We start from the raw sequence: 18,529 nt of genomic DNA on the forward strand, positions 1-18,529 counted from the left end.
TGCATGATCCTGCCCCAGAAATGCAGTGAACTTGGAACATCCTGTTCTGGATTGTAGTTATTGCAAGTGTAACTGGGGAATTTTAGGGTGTCGGAAACAGCTGTGAGATGCTGCCCTTAGTCTGTCTCAGCTGAGAGGTTAGATAATTTTGTTCATATTGATTCAGTCACAACTAAATGATCGAGAAAGTGTGTTGACCCCATTACATAGCTCACCACAGATGAGCTAGCTAAAGTAACAAATAAAGCCTACCCTCATGGCTTACAGTGCTGCTGTTCCCAGGATAAAGGTACAGTGCTGTGGAGTGAATTGTGTATAACTGTCTAACTTGAATTAGGTCCAAGTAACTTGGTGGAAAAAACTGTATATATTAGTTCTAATAGTTCAGCACAAGAATTTCAAAATGTCACTGAACAGATGAGTCGTACCTGGCATGCATTGATTAATATAATTTCTACAGAAATCATGACAGCTGGTAAGGGAGCACACAGAGAAGTGGTAGCATCTTAAGTCAACAATGTAGGATTCAGCAAAGATTGTCAGAACTTTAATAGCCAGCCAGCAGCTTGAATGATGTTCCCCACTCCTTTTTTTCTGTGTACATGGATAAATATTTATTCCCCAATTATGTTTTTTTAAAGGCTGAATAACTGTCTGAACAGCAGATCGGCATGTGCACAGTTTTCAACAGCTAGGAATATGTACTTCACATGCACAATTAAGTGTAAACAGAAAATACAGGGAGGGACACTTTGTATAAATAGTTACTGCTGTACAGATTGAATGTAACACTAGGCTGTTTTCTTTAGAAGAGACCAACCAGAAAACTTCAGTGTATCCAGTTATCACTGCAACCATATCCCTGGCAGGGCTGGCGGCTTGTTTCCATCACACTGATCAAGATGTCCATGAGCCTGCTGCAGACAAGGGACAGTCTGGACTTCCTGAGAACTCTTCTCCTCATTTAGAGTCTGTTTTCAGCAAGAAAGAAGCAAATGATACAGCTGCTGAAAGATTTTTACTGGATCAATGTAGCAATTCTCTTTCAAAGCATTCGGTCCTTCTAGAAATGCCAATGGATAAAACTCCCAAATTGTCAGCAGAACCGTGTGAGCAACACTTGACAATGGCTGCAGTCCCAGCAGAGAAAGGGACTAGAAGAAGGAGAAGGTTAAGGAAGAAGAAAACTCTGAGGGCAGCCCAGGTGCCAGACAACAGCGATACAGAGCAGGATGTGATTGACTTCAAGCCTGTCCGGAAAGTCAAGGGTGGAAAGGTTCCTAAAGGAGAAAAAGTTACTCCTCCAAGAGAGGAGGGCGGAGTTACTGCTCAAGCAGCAAGAAGCAAAGATGAGAATGACAGTGATGCTTCTCTGGAACTAGTGGAAGTTTCAGCACCTCATTGTGAGGTGGTTGATGTTGGTTCATCAGCATCAGGAGATGAGAAACCAGACAGTCCATCAAAGAGGGATTTATGCAACTCTGTAGATCGAGCAGTCCTAGAGGCATCTTCTGGGTATGATGAAGTGAGCTCCACCTGTGAGATTGATGCAAATTACAGGAATGATGGGAAAAAAAGGTGAGATTATTGTAGGAGTCTGATAAGTAAAACTATCAATATTACACAGTATTCATAAGAGGCTTCTCTTTTTTTCTTTTTTTTCCTTTTTATTTTTTCCCCCCCATTCACAGTCTTACATTAGTGACGTGAGGAGTGAAATAAGAGGGAAAATAAAACCTGACTTGGCTTTTTTGGTCAACAAGTAAATGTGTCTTGTTACCTACTAATTTAACTTAATACAAGAACAGGGCTGCCCAGTTTGGTTTTGAGCTTACCTTCACAGCATATTTTCTACTAAGTGCAGAGACTTGTGTTTTGGAGTATTACGTACCCCAGTATTTTGTCTGAAAATGAACATGCAAAGTCCAATTTTGCTCCTGTTTATTTTTGCCTTACAGTGTGGCTGAGACACAGACTTCTGTATCATTCCTAAGAGGATCAAAGAACTCCTCAGGTATATCTTTTAAGCTTTCCTTCTGATGCTTTGTATGTAGTATCTTGCAGGACTTTAAGTCTTGATCAGCCTGCTTCCATAGGATAATTTTGCCCTGAAGATAAAAGCTTGCACTCAAAACTAAAGTGGGAAGTGACATATACTCATATCATCTTACACTGAATGCTTTGTGTCTTGACTCCTCCACATCCTCCTTCCCCTCCCACATGAGCACTATTGTTTCACAGTCTCTGTAGAGCAGCTCTAGGACAAACAATAATACAATCTCTTTAATTTGAAAGATACTTCTGAACTTAGTCATATGAAGGTCTTTGTAGCACTTTATATTGCCCTCTGTCACATTCACAGTCCTGCTGGAATCCACAATGAAATTTGACTTGAAGGTGTTGAACCCATGCAATAGTTCTGCTGGTTGGCAGTACAACCCACAGCAGTGTGTTTTCTTGACTGTGTTCCCATAGTCAAAAGTACATGTCTGTTCTACAGAAGCATCTTCGGAGCCAGGTGAGGATGAAGAACCTACTGAGGGAACCTTTGAGGGACACTTGGCTGCAGTGAATGCTATTCAGATTTTTGGGAATTTGTTGTATACCTGCTCAGCAGACAAAACAGTTTGTGCCTACAATCTCGTTGTAAGTAAGGTTGTGGGAGTGATGTTACATTAATTGCAATCACAATGTTGTCTTTTGTAATGCCTTACTGTGTAGTAAAGAAGCAGTTTCTTTTTAAAGCTCCTAATTTATTTTATACTATTTTCTTCAAACCTCTCCTCTCCACCACTCCAACCCTTTCTGCATATGGGAGAGACAAGGGGAGATAGATTGCCACATGTATCCTGATTTTTTTTAGCAGTCCTGCCCTGTTCTGTTAGGTGCATATTCCAAGAGGTATTTGTGCTGACAGACTCTATGCTTTCCTTTTTAGAGCAGGAAGTGTGTGGCCATCTTTGAAGGACATACTTCAAAAGTGAATTGCCTTCTGGTCACTCAGACAAATGGGAAGAATGCTGCACTCTACACTGGCTCAAGTGACCACACTATCAACTGTTACAATATCAAGGTACTCAAATTCTGTGTTGGTTTATTTATGTATGCTACATTTTATGCAAGCCTTTCTTTATAAATATAAATTTTAAAAGCCTTTTAAAACCATATGATCTGGATACGAACACCAGTTCATACCTCTTTAGAGTAGAGCAGAAGAAACAAAACCACAAAAAAAACCAGCAAACCATTAACTGATTTACTACCCTAATCTTTTGACTAGCTTGTCAGTACTGAGTTTTTGCCAGAACAGCATGGCATAATCCCAAATGCTGGGAGCACCAAAGTGCAGGATAATTGTTCGGCCATTAATCCTACTTTTCGTCCTCTATTTTTAACTTCATTGCTTATGTCTTTAGAGCAGCCATAGAGAGAACAGGTATCTGTTATGCTGAGGGTGTGTGAAAGAGCAGACTGAGGCTTCCTGAAGCTGGATATTTGAGACTAAATGATAAAAGGACCTGCCCAACCTGTTCCTTGAAGAGCTAGAAAGCAAGTATCTGCTTCAGAAAGGTTTTAAACTCTTTCCCTGTGGTGAACTTACTGGGGAATTCTCAACCATGTAACAGACAGTTTTCATATGTGTGTGTGTATATGTACAGTCAGTAGTCTAAATTTCTATACACAGAATCAATTAAAGGTTGTGACTAGAAAAAAGTGTTTAGGGTTATAACCAGTTGCTGAACTACAGTCAAGCCTTAGAAATGGTCCTAATTAAAATGAGGATCAAACTGCTATATGACACCAGACTGTCAGATGCTCCAGTTCTGTTGGTTTAAAAAGTGAAAATCATCATTCATTTCAGTTTTTTTTTCTTGAATTGTTTTCAGTTAATGAAAATCTTTAAGTACTTCTTTCCATTGCTAGACCAAAGAGTGCATGGAACAGTTTAAATTGGAAGATCGAGTGCTCTGTTTACACAGTAGATGGCGGATCCTTTATGCAGGTCTTGCAAATGGCACAGTGGTTACTTTCAGCATAAAGGTTAGTTTGTTTAAATATTGGCAACTGAAAGCCTGTTGTGATGCTGTTTCTTTCCTCTGTGTTTCTTTCCATTCTTTATCTACAGTAGTAAATGTATTTGTAATGAACACATTTCAGTATAAATGGTCACTGTTGGCACCTTTTGGTTGTTTACTTTTTCCATGCATGAAGCTGTTCTATCTGCCTGTCTCTTTGTTTACCTTTCTTTTAGGTGCTGTATTGTTACACTTTTCTTTACGGTTCCTCCTGGTCTACATAATATAAGGAGTTTTTTCTTTAATTTGGAAACTTATTTTGTAAGATGCAATTCTTACCACTGCTATTTTGTACATTACTAAACTGAAATCAGACACCATAACAAGTACAACACAATGATCTAGTCAGTTTCATACCAAAATTTTAATTCTATGTATTTCTTCCCCCACCAGAATAATAAACAGGTTGATACCTTTGAATGCCATGGCCCTAGAGCAGTGAGCTGTTTAGCCACAGCTCAGGAAGGAGCACGCAAGTTGTTGGTAGTGGGCTCCTATGACTGCACCATCAGCGTGCGAGACGCACGGAACGGGCTGCTTCTCAGAACCCTGGAAGGTCACAGCAAGACTATTCTCTGCATGAAGGCAGGTGTCTCTGAAAATATATTTTGGACAAAGAATGCTTAAAATGATGAGCAGATTGTGATAGGAAATGGAGGATTTCTCTATTTTAAATTATCAAAACTGAGTAATTTGGTAGGAAAATTATTTCTGTTTGCCTGCGGTATCTCATGCCCCCAGCTGTCACATCTATGTCTGAACACTTGAACACTTCAGGGATGGTGATTCAATCACTTTCTTGGGCAGTCTGTTCCAATGCCTGATCATCCTTTCAGTGAAGAAACATTTCCTAATACCCATTCTAAACTTCCCTGGTGCAGCTTGAGGTTGTTTCCTCTTGTCTTGTCACTTTTTAAGGGATAGGAGCATCATTTTTCTTACGTGAGCAGCGTATAAGTATGCAGCACATCCAAAATTTCCAGGAAACATTGGGCTTTACTGTGCATGTGCAGAGCATCATTCTGCATTCAGTTTGCTTGGTCCCTGATTTGCTGCTGTGCTGTCCATGAGAATAATCCATAGGTAGGATGAGTTAGCCTTGTTGGGCTGCAAGTAAACAGCTTCTGTCAGTTGTAAAATGTCAAAAATCATTGTAATACATCTTCTAGCTCTTATGTGAAGAACTCAGTGCCTGCTTTTTTCTTCATACTCTTGACTGATTTTAAGGGTCTCAAATTTAGGAAATATTACAGTATAACTTTAAACTGAACAGTGTCGGAACAGTGTCTTGCTTGCCCATTTCCATATCTGTACAAAATATAAAACTTTTTTTTTTCTTTTTAAGGTTGTGAATGATCTGGTATTCAGTGGCTCCAGTGATCAGTCTGTCCATGCCCACAACATTCATGTAAGTCTCATATAGAATGATGGAATGACTTTTGCTACTAAGGCACTGAATTCCTATTCTATAAAGTCAGTCTTTCCAGCTTCTTTCCCTTCTTTGGACTTGCTCCTGAACTGAGGGGCCCAAAACTGCACACTGCACTCGATATGTGGCCTCACCAGTGCTGAGTACAGTAGAAGAATCACTTCCCTGGTCCTGCTGGCCATGTTATTCCTGGTACAGGCCAGGATACCATTGACGTTTTGGCCGCCTGGGCACACTGGTGGCTCATGTTCAGAAGCAGAAAAAGAGGAGAACGAGAACTTTACACAGACCCATGCATTTCTATTGTACTGGAGTGGCTCTGTGTTAGGATGGACACACAAAAGGATAAGTAGTATTTGATCATAATCTATAAGTGCCTTCACAGGGAATAGAATTCTAATAAAGGATGTTTCCATTTTTGAGTAGTGAGCATTGAAGCTAGCTACCCTATACATAGGGGTTAGGTAAAACCATTTTGTACTTTTATTTAAGAAAAACCAAGTTAAACACCATTTTACCTTTGCTTTTTCTTGATGTAGACTGGACAGCTGGTACGGATCTACAAGGGCCATAACCATGCAGTAACAGTAGTGAACATTCTTGGGAAAGTCATGGTGACAGCATGTCTGGATAAATTTGTTCGTGTTTATGAACTACAGGTAAGAAAATAGGTGGTTATTAATGACATTAATATGGGTTAATTAATGATTTTGAAGTCAAATAGAAGTCATCTTTGTACTTTCTGGTCTCTAGCCCATCTCTCTTTTTCCTGTCACTAAGTATATATAGTTGTCTGACCAGTCAAAATACATGGGTTTTAAAGAATATAACCTAAAACGTTTTTAAAACCTGGGTTATTCCAAGACAATGACAGCTCATCAAAGTGGGAAAATGTTAGCTTTGTCTGTTGAAAGAACAAGTGCTTAGTTGGACAAAAAGACTCACAGAAGCAATGTAAGCAAAACTGAGCTTTCAAGGTGGCTATAAAGTTTGGAATCCACCATAGCAGTTCAGTTGCTACCATGGAAACTGCTCTTGGAAGTATTATCATTTACATGTCTGTTAAAAATGGCTCTTAAAAAATGTCATGCTATTAAATGTCTGTTTCTGTTTCCTTCAAGTCACACGACCGCTTGCAAGTTTATGGAGGCCACACAGATATGATCATGTGTATGACTATCCATAAGAGCATGGTAACATCCTTCTTTTCACTGTTCTTAAAGAGGAGGTTGTAATTGCATACAAGGCAGCTTAATTTCTCAGATAAAGAAATCAGCCTGCTGTTTGGCTGCATTTCCAAATTGTTCTCTGTCAAAGAATCAAGTGGCTATAACAGCTTTATATTTATGTAATACTATTGTCTGGGGAAAAAAATCACTGTTCAGCTTAATGCAGTCTTAAAACTATAGTTCTTTTTGCAGTTATGATTACAGTGAAGACACTAGAAATAGTAAAATACTTCTGCTTTTTCAAGAGTCAATCCTGTTTGACTTTTACTCAAGGGAATCTCTCAGATGCTTGATAAAAACTTCACCCACAGCCAGACCTCTAGCAACCTTTGACAGAGCATAAACAAAGGTGTGCACTTGATTCAGATGTACAGATTTCTTCATGCATCTGCCCTGCAAGATAAATTTCAGAAGCACTTCTGGATAAATATTTCTTAAAATAGTCTTTAAAAGCATTTGTCTGCATATCTAGGAATTCGTTTGCAAAGTTTCCTTGAGACTATAAAATGAAAGGTATAGTAGTGATCTGTGATAACAGAAAAGTTAAATCCAAAGGAACATATTTCCTATTAATTGGAATACATTTTGCCCAAGCATCACATCTCATGTTAGTCCAGCCTGAGGCTTGAACTGTGCCCCAGCAGTGGTCTGTTGTGGGCATTCTCAATTCAAAGAAGGGTTCAGATGAGAAGTTTCGTGATGAGAGAAAGGACTTGCATCAGTCTTTCTGAAATTCTGACGTTCTTTCACGCACTTCCTCTCCATCATTTTTTGATACACCTATATAACTGGTTAAGTCTTGGAAATACATTCAACATTTTCACATACATATTTTTTAATTTTAGTGGGTAGCACCATAATTTAAATTTTTCTGAACTGTTACACACATGACACTATCAACAATAGAGGTTATAGAAGCATTTCTTATTCATGTGTAGGTTTTTGTGAACTATGAATGCAAATATTAAAATAATTTGGTTACACATATTTTTTAACTATAGAAACATGCTGATATTTAATTGTTTTTTACCTACACTGAAGTTTTCTTCAAAATTTTACTTTTTTTTTTTATTCCCAGCTTGTTTATCCATAAGTGTTTCTTTTACAGATCTACACCGGATGCTATGATGGCAGTGTCAGAGCTGTGAGGCTTAATCTGATGCAAAATTATCGATGCTGGGTAATTAGCAAATTGTTTTTAGCCATCATTATTGAATTTTCTGGACTAGTCACTTAGTCTTGGGTAGCTTGACCTTATATTTTTCATAATTAGTTGGGGTTTTTTTAATACTTTTAAAGTATATATCACTTATGTATATGTCACTAGTTTGATTTTTTATTGTCTTTGCTGTGTGTATATATATATGTGTGCTTTGGGGCAAGTTGTTAGTGTGAATTACTGTTCTTTCTGGCAACTTTTAGATGTGTAACCGTTTAATACCAAAAACTTTGGCTGAGTGACATAGAAAAGCTGATTCACTGTGCTATGTAAATTTAATGAAATTGCAAATTACTTTGTCTCAGGTAAGCTTAAATCATGTAAAGGTTTAATTCTTATCTTCCTTCTGCCATTCCTGGTGATTGTCAAGGCTTGGCTAAAGTTAGGAAAATTTTCTGTAAAGCTGTAATTAAAAGAATAGAGACCATGGAAAATGGAAATGTAACAAGATAAAAAAACTTAGAGGAATTGGTAGGTGTGCTTACAGTCTTGGAAGAAATGGTGAAATTGCAGGAAGAAAAGCATTAGCAAAAATTGTATTTCCCTGGCTTATTCTGATGTGTTGTTTTTTCTCCCAGTGGCATGGATGTTCACTGATCTTTGGAGTTGTGGCCCATCTGAAACAACATTTGCTAACTGACCACACAAATCCAAATTTTCAGACCCTGAAATGTCGTTGGAAGAACTGTGATGCTTTCTTTACTTCCAGGAAAGGTTCCAAGCAGGTATGTGGTTGAAATAACATGGTTGTATTTGGTAATATAATGTACATTATGCACCACAATAGTGGGACTTGATCCTATTTCTCTTAAAAAGGGTTTGATTTTTCTAGCTTTGGCAGGCTTAACTGCGTGTAGTTACATTCATCCAAGGATAGCAGGGTTCAGTTCAGCCTGTGGCAGATGAACAGTGCAGCTATGGTAATTTGACATATGGTCAATTTAAAACAGTTTGATCCTAAACTATTACATGGAAATGGCAGAATTCTTGAAGTATTAAAGAAATTCTATTCAAGATATTAGGAAGTTTTTGAAGGAAAAATGTCTTTAAGATGAACAAACATCTGCCTTGAAAACAGGATTTTATCCTTTTAATTTAAGGATTTAATTAAAATCCATTGCTATCTCTTCCATTGTTGTTTATTTTTTACATGTGATTGTTAGCAAAACCAATCTTTAAATAAGTAGTGCATAAACTTCTGGATAAAAGTTAGCGCAGAAGGGGGAAAAAATGAAGAAGCATCAGAATTGGATGAAGTAATGTGGAAAGGATTGGAGGGTGGGTGTAAGGAGCGCAGTTATCTATAGACTGATTGGTAAAATCTACATTTTAGTCTTTGGCAATATAAACTGCCTTCCTTTGAATGCTTTCCAGCATATGGGATGAATGGAGGTTTCTTCAAGGATTAATGAACTGTAGAATCCTTTATTTGTCTTTAAGTGCTGGCTTTGGATATGATGTGTGTATTTAATTTGCTCTTCTAATCAAAAAGGAAACTGTTTTTTATTTATCTTTAATGCTATGGTATGTGAAATACTTTATATATGGGATTTAATAGCTTGATAATGATAATACTTATCTTTTTAGAAGCTTTAAGCCAAACAAATATATGTTATATAGAATGTCACTTTCTCTGATGCTTCTAGAATATTTTGAAATTTTTAATGTTATTTTTATTTTTTTTTTATGATGGTTATAATGAGTTTTTTTTATTGACTTCTCTGGTTCTTTCTAGGATGCTGTAGGACACATTGAAAAACATGCTGAGGATGACAGTAGGATTGATTCATGAAGCTTTTCACCTCCCACATTGGGAAGTAATTTTGTATGTCAGAATTATTCCAAATAACATCAGTTTCTTACTCCAGTCTGCCCTCTTTCTTTTCCCACTTGGAATGCAAAAACTGAGTGGGGCTGAAATGCATTACTACAGAGACTGCAGGTTGTGCTGCAGTCTGCAGAAATAAGGCTGGTAATTAAGGCTTAACCCAAGTTCCTGCAAGTTTTTAATTCACTGGTGGGCAAGAATATTCCTTCTCTTGTCTGCCTTGCTTTTTTGTTTGTCTTTTTTCAAGTGGTTTTAATTTTTTTTAAAGAAGCATAGTTTTTGGGAAGTCCAAAGGGGTGTTGCAAACTTAGATTACAATAGGTGCTGCTGTTTGCAAACTCAGCTTGAATCCTGTTTTGTGTCTACGACATGTCTGGTTTTGTTGTATCCAGTTTTATAGCTGATTTTAATAAAATTCTGCAAACCAGAATATCACAAATTCTAATAATGTAACCCGAATGAATACCCAGTGTATGTTTTTACTTCCTTCATAAAAAGAAAAGTTATTTTATGGGGACTGGAATAAACTAATTTTTTAATGTTAATTGTAACATTTTTTATTCCTTGTGTAAAAATTGCTATAGCTGGCACAGTGATAGATACCATACCTCTTGAGGTATTTTATTTAATTTGAAGAAAGTGGTTATTTCTTGAGAGAGACACCAGTAGCAGCAAAACAGCCAGAACAGTGGCTCTGCTCACAGGCTTTGCAATCTTAGTGTTTGTCAGTATAGATCCTAATGTATGGGAAAGAAGTAAGTAGTATTTGTTTTTCTTTTAGCTAAAGAGCAGTGTAACCACCACTGCTGGCTTGATAACACACCATAATTGGATGTTGATTTTATGTAATCTTAGTGACTGAGCTTTGCAGTCCCATACACTCATGGCATAGCAAACCAAGAGAAATGCAAAGTCACTGTGTGTCTGAGTGCATCCACTTTGGTAGTGTTTTGTTTCTGTTGTGAACTGGCTTAATTGGCTTGGACTATATGAAGTTCACAAAAACTCAACTGGAGAGAATGGAGCAGGATTTTAAAGTCTAAAGTTCTCAAGCAGAAGCTGAGGATATGAAATGTGTATCACATGTAAAAGTCTTATTTCTCCTAATGCACAGCAAGTACCACAGAGAGGCCAGTGCAGAAGGGAAGACTGTTTCAACTTGTTAGGGTTCCCCTGCAAGTGTCCCCTTGAGCGAGATGGCTTCACCTTGTGAAGTTCAGTGAAATGCCTTTCTGGCACTTGCCATCCACTCTTCCTTAATGACACTAATATAGCAAAGAACCCTCTTAACATTGAGACTTACCTAGCAAGAGCTTTGCTGCACAGGATAAAATAAGCAGACATTTTCCTAAGTTGTAAGTGAAGGTGAAGACAGCAAACTGAGCTGCTTGTACATGAATCCAGTGCTTTTCAAAAAAAACCTGAGTGGACTTTTAGTGGGTGTCTTTTTCACAATCACTTTCAGACTTGTCAGCCATAGACCAAATAAGTTTTATAGCCTCATTCTTTGACTGTAAAGAAGCCTTTTTAGGGCAAGAAAGTGAAATGATTCAGGAAATCCTGTGGATGTTCCACTGCCTCAAATCAAGCAACTTCTCTGGAGAGCACGGGTTTTGTATTATCTTAGCAGACAAGCAGAATTGCTCTGACACTGATGAATATTTTTTATGAGACAGGAGTAAAATATGAATGAGATGCAGTAGCATCCTACTTCAAAGACATGAAAATCTCTGAGATTCTAGTGCTTTTGTGGTGATTGATTTTGTTTGTTTACTTTTTATTAATCTGTTTGTGGATAGCAAAAAGCAAATATGTGGCGCAGACCTCTGGTTGTTCTGAGGGTCTTGTTTTGGTTTTTGGGGGATCTATGTTTGTAGTTTTGGTGTTGGGCTTTTTTAATCTTTCTTTCTGTGGACTGTGGATGAAGCAATTCAATAGAGAATCAAGTTTGGGGAAGTCTTTAAGCGGTGTAGATGTTTGATGAGGGACAGTGTAATGCTCTGAAGTTTGAGAGCATTTGTTTGGGTTTTTTCATCACCTAAAAGCAGAAGACTGCGTAACACTTAAAGCATTTCCAAAGGTGTTGATGTTCAGGAGTTCTTATGGGAGTTTTTTGAACCACAGTGAGGAAGCATGTAAGTGTGGCATAAACAGACTGGGTGTCCTAAGCTGTCCTTCGTGGACTGTGCTGCAAGTGAAGGTGTGTAGGTGTGTCTGGAGGACAAGCCTGTGGGGCAATAGTGGCATTCTGAAAAATGTGTGTGAGAGTACATTTTGTTACTTCTCCCTTGTGGTTCTTTACATTCTTTCAGCTGTTTTCAGGAACATATAAAGATCTTTTTCACTAGATATTGCAACAAACAGAGTTATTACACTTTATTTGCATTCCCATTTGCTTGTTCGGTTTATCTTTTCTAGTTGGTGTAAGCAGTCTTTCTTTTTATGTGGTCCATGATATTTCCTTAACTGACTTGAAAACAATCCTCCTGAAAAGTCTGGGCTTCTGAAGTCCAGCTTTAGCAGTGGTTTCTTTTGCTACTTTGTTTTTCATTTCAGATACACTGTAAGAATCCTAAAATGGGTAAGAGGTGGGAAAATAGTGGAACTGCATGAGTGAAAAATTTGCTTTATAAATCAGAAACAATTTTTTTTAATCCTCAGGGGTTCAGAGGAAAATGCTATACTGTTTTGTCATGAGAATATATTCAAAGGAATTGCTATAAAGCTGTGCAGCTGTGGAAATCCCCCAGCTTCTCTAGAGTTCTGTGGAGAGGTTTCCTCTTTGTTCAGCTGGAATTTGGTGCAGATTTCACAACCGACCATTTACTTCTTCTGGAGGCAATTGCAAATGAGAGATGCCAAACTAATGTTTGTTGGTGTTCATAAATGAATTTGTATTCATTAAAGATCCTCTCTGGTCTTGCAACTTAGAGGTTTGACTCCTGATATACTTCTAGTTGAAGAATGTAGTAACTTTGGGAAGGTGGGCTGTTTATGACATTTAACACAGTAATATTTGCATGAAAATCAGTACTGCACATCTGAAGCCAGTTTCAAGACTTTATTTTTTTGTTTTGGTTTGGTTTTTTTATGCAAGTAAAAAGTTGTGGGTGGAAGAGTGAGTAGAGTGAGGATTTATTTTGTGGTTAGCTGTGGATTTTTTTATTAGTCAAGTGTTTCAAAAGAAGTTCTGGACTTGCTGTATGGCTAATAACATATGGCAGCCCTTTAGGGGCCTTTTGGGATTGGTCTAGATTAGTTTCTCCTTTCTCTTTCAAATTTCAGAGAAAAATAACAGCTATCTGGCAGTGCAAAACCCTGGCCTAATGCTGCTGCTGCTTCTGTATGTGGAAGGAGGGAAAACGTCTGCATCTCTTGGTACAAAGATGCATTAAATATCCAGGCTTCTGCTTACATTGTGCCACTTACATGTGAATTACAGACTTTAAATATATTACCAGCACATAAGTTGACTTCTGCAAAATAGCAGGAGCTTGGCTGTGTGAAGTGTTTGAAGTAGTGCAGTTCTTAATGCACATTTTCAAACAGTACAATCAGCTGGTTCAAGGTAAAGATAACTGCAAACTTGCAATAAATGGCAGGGGAAATGTTTTTATTGGAAAAATACTTTTCCCTTAAGATTCATTAAAACAGAGTTTTAAAGTTTGTATAGTACTATAATTGGTTTAATTAATTTGTGTAGTACTATAATGGTTTTCAGGTTTGTATAGTACTATAATTCATATAGTACTATAAGCAGTCTAAGTTGTCCAGAGTTGCAGAATATGTGAGGAAGGATAAGGAGATGGTTTCAGCTACTGTTTGTAAAATAATTCATTCTCAAGAAGCAAACTGTATAGGTATATATTCTATGTGCCTGCCAGCTTCTCAGATTTCATTTTTGCTATAATGTTAAACAGTCTTTTGAAAGAATAGAAATGGAATAAAACAACTTGATTGAATATTTAATAATTTAAGCTGTGTAGAACATGTGCACAGATTGATCATTGTTTTCTTCTCTCACTTTGGTACAAAGCTGTGAGTGTAATAATGAAACTTGACATGGCAAAAGAAGAAATTAAAAAAAAATAAAGTTCTTTATATTGTTATGGTTTGTCTGTTTCTCCTTTGTTGTAAATAGAATGATTTCCATAGGATTTGGTAGAACTTGATTTTGTTCTGAATTTTTTTCTATTCTGTGAGTGCCAGATAAAATTAGACAGGCCACTTTGAAGCTCCAGCACTGGCAGGAATGTTACAGGTGAGCAGGAAACCCCAGACCTAGTAATTTGGCAAAGAAATGAAACTCAACCCAAGTGATGCCTCCAAACTAATGTGCTGCCTGTCTTGCTTCATGGCCCATTGCAAGGGAGGTTCTCTGGAGCTTGTTGGTAGTTCACTCACCAGAACTGTAAGGACCAGTTCTGAGTTGCTAATTAAAAATCCTGATTTTGATCTTTTGACTGATAGATTTTGTTTTGTCTCTGAACATCCCAACTAAAGCCATCTCTGCCATACTTGTATGGAAAATAATAGCTTTGTGGAGTTAAGGCATGGCTGGAAGCCAGCGCTTCAAGTGTTCCAGTCATCCTAAAATTTATTTGGGTTAAAAAAACAGTTGAATTAAGGAGAATAACTTTTCTTAAGATAAACTATAGGATTTTCTTCCTCTTTCAGAGTAAGTTACAGTGCACTAAGTTACTAAGTACTTTATAGTAAAAAGATTTTCTGCTTAATAGTGACCTTTCAGTTAAATGTGCTACTCACTGGAACAACTTTCAGTGGATCCTACAATTTGTTTTTAAAACTTTACATTAGTGGATTGCTTTGCTACTTTTTGCCACTAGACAACTAAGTAAAAGGTTCTTCTGACAAAGTCTGGTCTTCCTTGCATGTTTTGTTTGCCCTTCCATTTTTTATATTGTACTTGTGAAAATCTGTCATCCTTTAAGCTAGTAGCAAGGGAACCTCTCAAGTGCCTTTTTTTTTTTTTTTTGGTTTTTTTTTTTAACTTATTCAAGGAGTGAAGTGGCAAATATTTGAGATATTAAGGTAATTTCACATTTACCATAAACTCCAAAAGCTGCTGTATATTCAGGAGAATTATGGGAGAGTGCTCAATATTTCATCTTCATCTGTTCTTTCAGAATAAGACCAAAAAGCCTAAGCCAAAATCTGGTTGATTTTATTTTTTGTTCCATTAAACTGATAGTACTTGCCCATTTGAATAGTATTCCCAAAGTGGTCATGCTGACATAGATTCTGCTACAAGTCACCTCTTGCAATAAAGAAGTGCACACTAGTGTTGAGAACTAGGACCTGGGGTGGGGGAAATATATGTGTCTAGGTATATAAATTTGTATGTATAAGAGTCTGTCTGCCTCAAATGGCAAATAAGCTTCTCAATATTATGGGGAATGCAGTTACAATGAAAAACACAATGTCCACATTTGTAATCAGGGTACTAAAACTGAGAGCCAATTGCTCTGTTCTGGTACTTCTGAGGCATTAGATCAAGCTGTACTCGTATTGCAGACTGTCCTGCACTACTCTCATATTTCTACATAGCAGAGATCCAACCTGCACAGCCAAATCTGTAACTGAGTCATTTGGTTGCATAATATTAATGTAATTAGCACAATCTCCTGTGAAATATTCAGTAAACATTGTAAAGAGATGAAAGGACAATACCAAAAGCAGGACAAAGAATTAATGACCAATTACAAGGTGGCAGTAAACACCTCTGACTTTCACAGTTAGATACAGTCCCAGTTTCACCTGACCTGAGGGAAGACCTTTCTAATTGTCAGCACAAGCAGAACAATTTTATATTTTCCATGTCTTCACCATGCAGAGGCAGCTTAATTCAGTAATCAATAAATTAATCCTTGTTGCCCAAAGGAAAAATGTCAGGATGCTATAAAAGTAGTTATGAAATATATGTACTGTGCTGTCCACTAGAGTATGGTTGTCTCTTTTTCCAAGTGTTTCTTCCCATGTGCTGTTCATCTTGGGGACTGAATGACATAATTAGGAATTGCTCCTGTTTGCCTTTGGGATGAATACTGCTAGCTCCTTGGAATCTTCAGTATGTTCTTGATGGAGGTGGCTGCTGACTCCGGTGTTAGGCGTACAGGGTGAGCTGCAGCCACTGGAAGAAGAGTTAAAGGATGGATGAGTTGTTGGTGTCCTCCCACAAAATGTATGAAGACACCACCTTCTCTAGCTGGAAGGCAGCTGCTTCCTGTCACTTAGCATGGAGTGGCAGTGGGGAATTTTCTTGAGTCTCTTGCTACTATTTCTCCTTCCCTTGCAAAAGGTGAAGGGTGTTCTAAATGGTGTCCCTCACAGAGGACATCAAGTTAAAACTTTCTAATTCTTCTTAACAAGAATTTTAAAGATAACTATGCTATAAGCCATGCTAAGAACTATTATTATTTAATACCATTCACTGTGTTTGTTCTAAATTGCCTAATAAAAAAATCATCTCAAAAGTTTTTTGATGGACTTTAAAGATAGGACGAGGCCGCAGCCGTACCCTTCAGCACCAACTGGAGTCATACAGAGCAGTTGTTGCTGGCAGATCATGGATGTTTTCTCTGTAAAATCAGTAGCAAAATTTTAGGAGGTTTTGGGGTTTCTTACCAACTGGTGACAATTTCAGATGAACTCTCCATAGAGTTCTCCACTGAAAATATGTACAATGATTAATACAATTAAAATCTAGTATTGTGACATTGTGTTAGCCATACTCTCATAAAGCAGTTTACCTCCAGGACATTGAGCTTAATGATGCCGTCTCCATCTTTGTCAAAGGCGTGGAATGCCCCTAAAGTAAGAAAACAAAAATTCAGGGAGTAGATTAGATTACTGTGTGAGTAAAGATGATTCCAGACAGGAAATCAAATGGTGCTCCCATTGTGAAATGCCAATTTGTACAAGTCTTCACTCATGGGGTCACTTTCTGCTGCATTTTTCCTTAGTTAATTCAAGGAGAAACACAGTAGTTTCTTCCGTGTTTGTATGAGAGAACTTGTCATCTTAGATTCCCTAAGCACGTATCTCTAATAATTAGCATCCTACATAGGGGCAGTAGTGCTGTGAACAAACTTTGCAGTGAGTGTGATGGGTTCTGAGCAATCTGGGCCAGGGCAAGGCGTCCCTGCCCACGGCATGGGGGTTGGAACCAGGTCATCCTTGAGGTCCTTTTCATCCCAGTGTGTCCCGTGGATCCATGGCTGTGTCTGGGGGCAGGAGGGGGTAGGGCCATGGCACCGGGGCAGCCACTCACGGAACATGGCGTCCAGGCGCACGAAGCAGCAGATGAAGCTGTCGAAGTCGATGTTCATGTTCTTGTCGGCGTAGCGCATGGTGATGATGTCGTAGAGCTGGTTGTTCAGCCGAAACCCTGCAGGGAAGCCAGAAGGGGCACAGCTGGGCTCGGGCGGGGAAGGCGCTGCTCCCTGCGGGGCTGGGCCACAGGCGCTGCCCTGGCCCGGCCGAGGCTCAGGCTGGAGCGTCCTCTGCAACTGCTAAACTAAACGACGTAAAGCTGTGAGGAGCTTCACTGTGTACAACTGCCCTCCTAAACCAGGAGCAATGCTTTGAAGTTATGATTTGAGAGCACCCTTAGCACATGAGTGACCTCGGGCTGTAAGTATGAGGAGGAGAGCTGCAGCCCCAGAAGGCCTGATGGCTCAGCTGGGCCTGCTGAGGGCAAATCAGCTAAAATGGGGGCACAGACGTGCGGGAGGAAGTTGCTATAAAAACACAATTAAACAGTGGTCAGAAAACAGACAAGGAGGCAACTCCTTGGTGTGGTGGGACCGAACTTCTGGCACTGAATGCTGCAGCCTGTGCTGTACCTTGAAAGGGTCTGTCACGGTGTGGGTACAGCTGTTTGTTGGCTAAATGTAAGGTCATGCACAGCTTATGTGCTGTAAGGCTCTGAAATATTCTCAGTTCTAAAGTCAGGGCAGGAGGTATTTAACTATTTTCTTGTTTTACAGTGACAACTTCCCTGGTGAGAACAGAAACATGGAAAATAAAAATTACCCATATTTCTACCACAGCAGGAATGCAAATCCAGGTGTAGTTTTGTCTTTAGCAAAGGACTGCAGAATCACTGAGGTTTTGTAAAGTGCAAGGTTTGCCCTTTGTTTCTGTTCCTTGATGTGCCAAAATACTAATGAAAACAAAGTGTCACTGAAATCATCCCATCTAGGTTTATAGTGATACTACATATTTTCTGATCAGAGGTTTTCTTGCTCCCTTAGATAAAGACATTTGTGGGGGGAGGCCTGCTCCCCAGGGAAAGAAGCATACTGGTGTGTCTGAGACAAGCAGGAAAAGTGTGAAATCTCTCTTATCAGAATGAATTTCATTAACTGCAAGTTTTGCAAAAACACTTGCTTCTCCTTGTGCAGGTAGAAGAGACTGAACCCACAGTGGCTCAGTACTGAAGAAACATTAACATGACTCAAGAAATGTCCACCCAATTGCTTGTGATGCACACTTGGACATAGACCTGTTCCATCCCGGTTTCAGTGCCTGTACACTTAGGTGGAAGGTTTTCCACTGTTCTTTGTTTTTTACTTACACAAATGTATAGAATCCAGAGCTTAAATGTCTTCAGTACTGCCTGGTCTCCCTGTATAGCAGGACCCTGAGTAGGACATCCTTAAGACAACAAAGCATCACTCATTGCATTAAAGAGGAGCTGAAGATCTATTTGGCTGGCAAGACATA

General features: G+C 38.6%; 2 protein-coding genes across 5 annotated transcripts in view; one reads left to right on the forward strand and one right to left on the reverse strand.

Moving 5' to 3' along the window:
- Positions 1 to 10,332, forward strand: part of ZNF106 (zinc finger protein 106) — a 34,260-nt gene extending 23,928 nt beyond the window's left edge. The window contains exons 11-22 of one of the 4 annotated variants that reach the window (XM_021533502.3): positions 810 to 1,578; positions 1,959 to 2,014; positions 2,501 to 2,646; positions 2,939 to 3,073; positions 3,925 to 4,041; positions 4,470 to 4,661; positions 5,422 to 5,484; positions 6,045 to 6,164; positions 6,627 to 6,698; positions 7,843 to 7,914; positions 8,532 to 8,678; positions 9,689 to 10,332. In XM_021533502.3, coding sequence (XP_021389177.2) covers positions 810 to 1,578; positions 1,959 to 2,014; positions 2,501 to 2,646; positions 2,939 to 3,073; positions 3,925 to 4,041; positions 4,470 to 4,661; positions 5,422 to 5,484; positions 6,045 to 6,164; positions 6,627 to 6,698; positions 7,843 to 7,914; positions 8,532 to 8,678; positions 9,689 to 9,745 — 1,946 coding nt within the window. In that variant the 3' untranslated portion in view covers positions 9,746 to 10,332. Of the gene's footprint in view, positions 1 to 809; positions 1,579 to 1,958; positions 2,015 to 2,500; positions 2,647 to 2,938; positions 3,074 to 3,887; positions 4,042 to 4,469; positions 4,662 to 5,421; positions 5,485 to 6,044; positions 6,165 to 6,626; positions 6,699 to 7,842; positions 7,915 to 8,531; positions 8,679 to 9,688 lie in introns of those variants that run through there. The other 3 variants (XM_021533503.3, XM_021533506.3, XR_013340176.1) reach the window with 3 other exon arrangements.
- Positions 10,333 to 12,827: 2,495 nt separating this feature from the next.
- The window catches only part of CAPN3 (calpain 3), a 28,438-nt gene continuing 22,736 nt past the window's right edge, over positions 12,828 to 18,529 (reverse strand). The window contains exons 22-24 of the mRNA XM_021533511.2: positions 17,073 to 17,189; positions 16,552 to 16,610; positions 12,828 to 15,932 (exon numbers count right to left, since the gene is read on the reverse strand). Of these exons, the coding sequence (XP_021389186.1) occupies positions 15,906 to 15,932; positions 16,552 to 16,610; positions 17,073 to 17,189 (203 nt within the window). The 3' untranslated portion in view covers positions 12,828 to 15,905. The remainder of the gene's footprint in view (positions 15,933 to 16,551; positions 16,611 to 17,072; positions 17,190 to 18,529) is intronic.

This window comes from Lonchura striata, chromosome 6 (assembly GCF_046129695.1).
Source record: "Lonchura striata isolate bLonStr1 chromosome 6, bLonStr1.mat, whole genome shotgun sequence".
Lineage (NCBI taxonomy): Eukaryota > Metazoa > Chordata > Aves > Passeriformes > Estrildidae > Lonchura > Lonchura striata.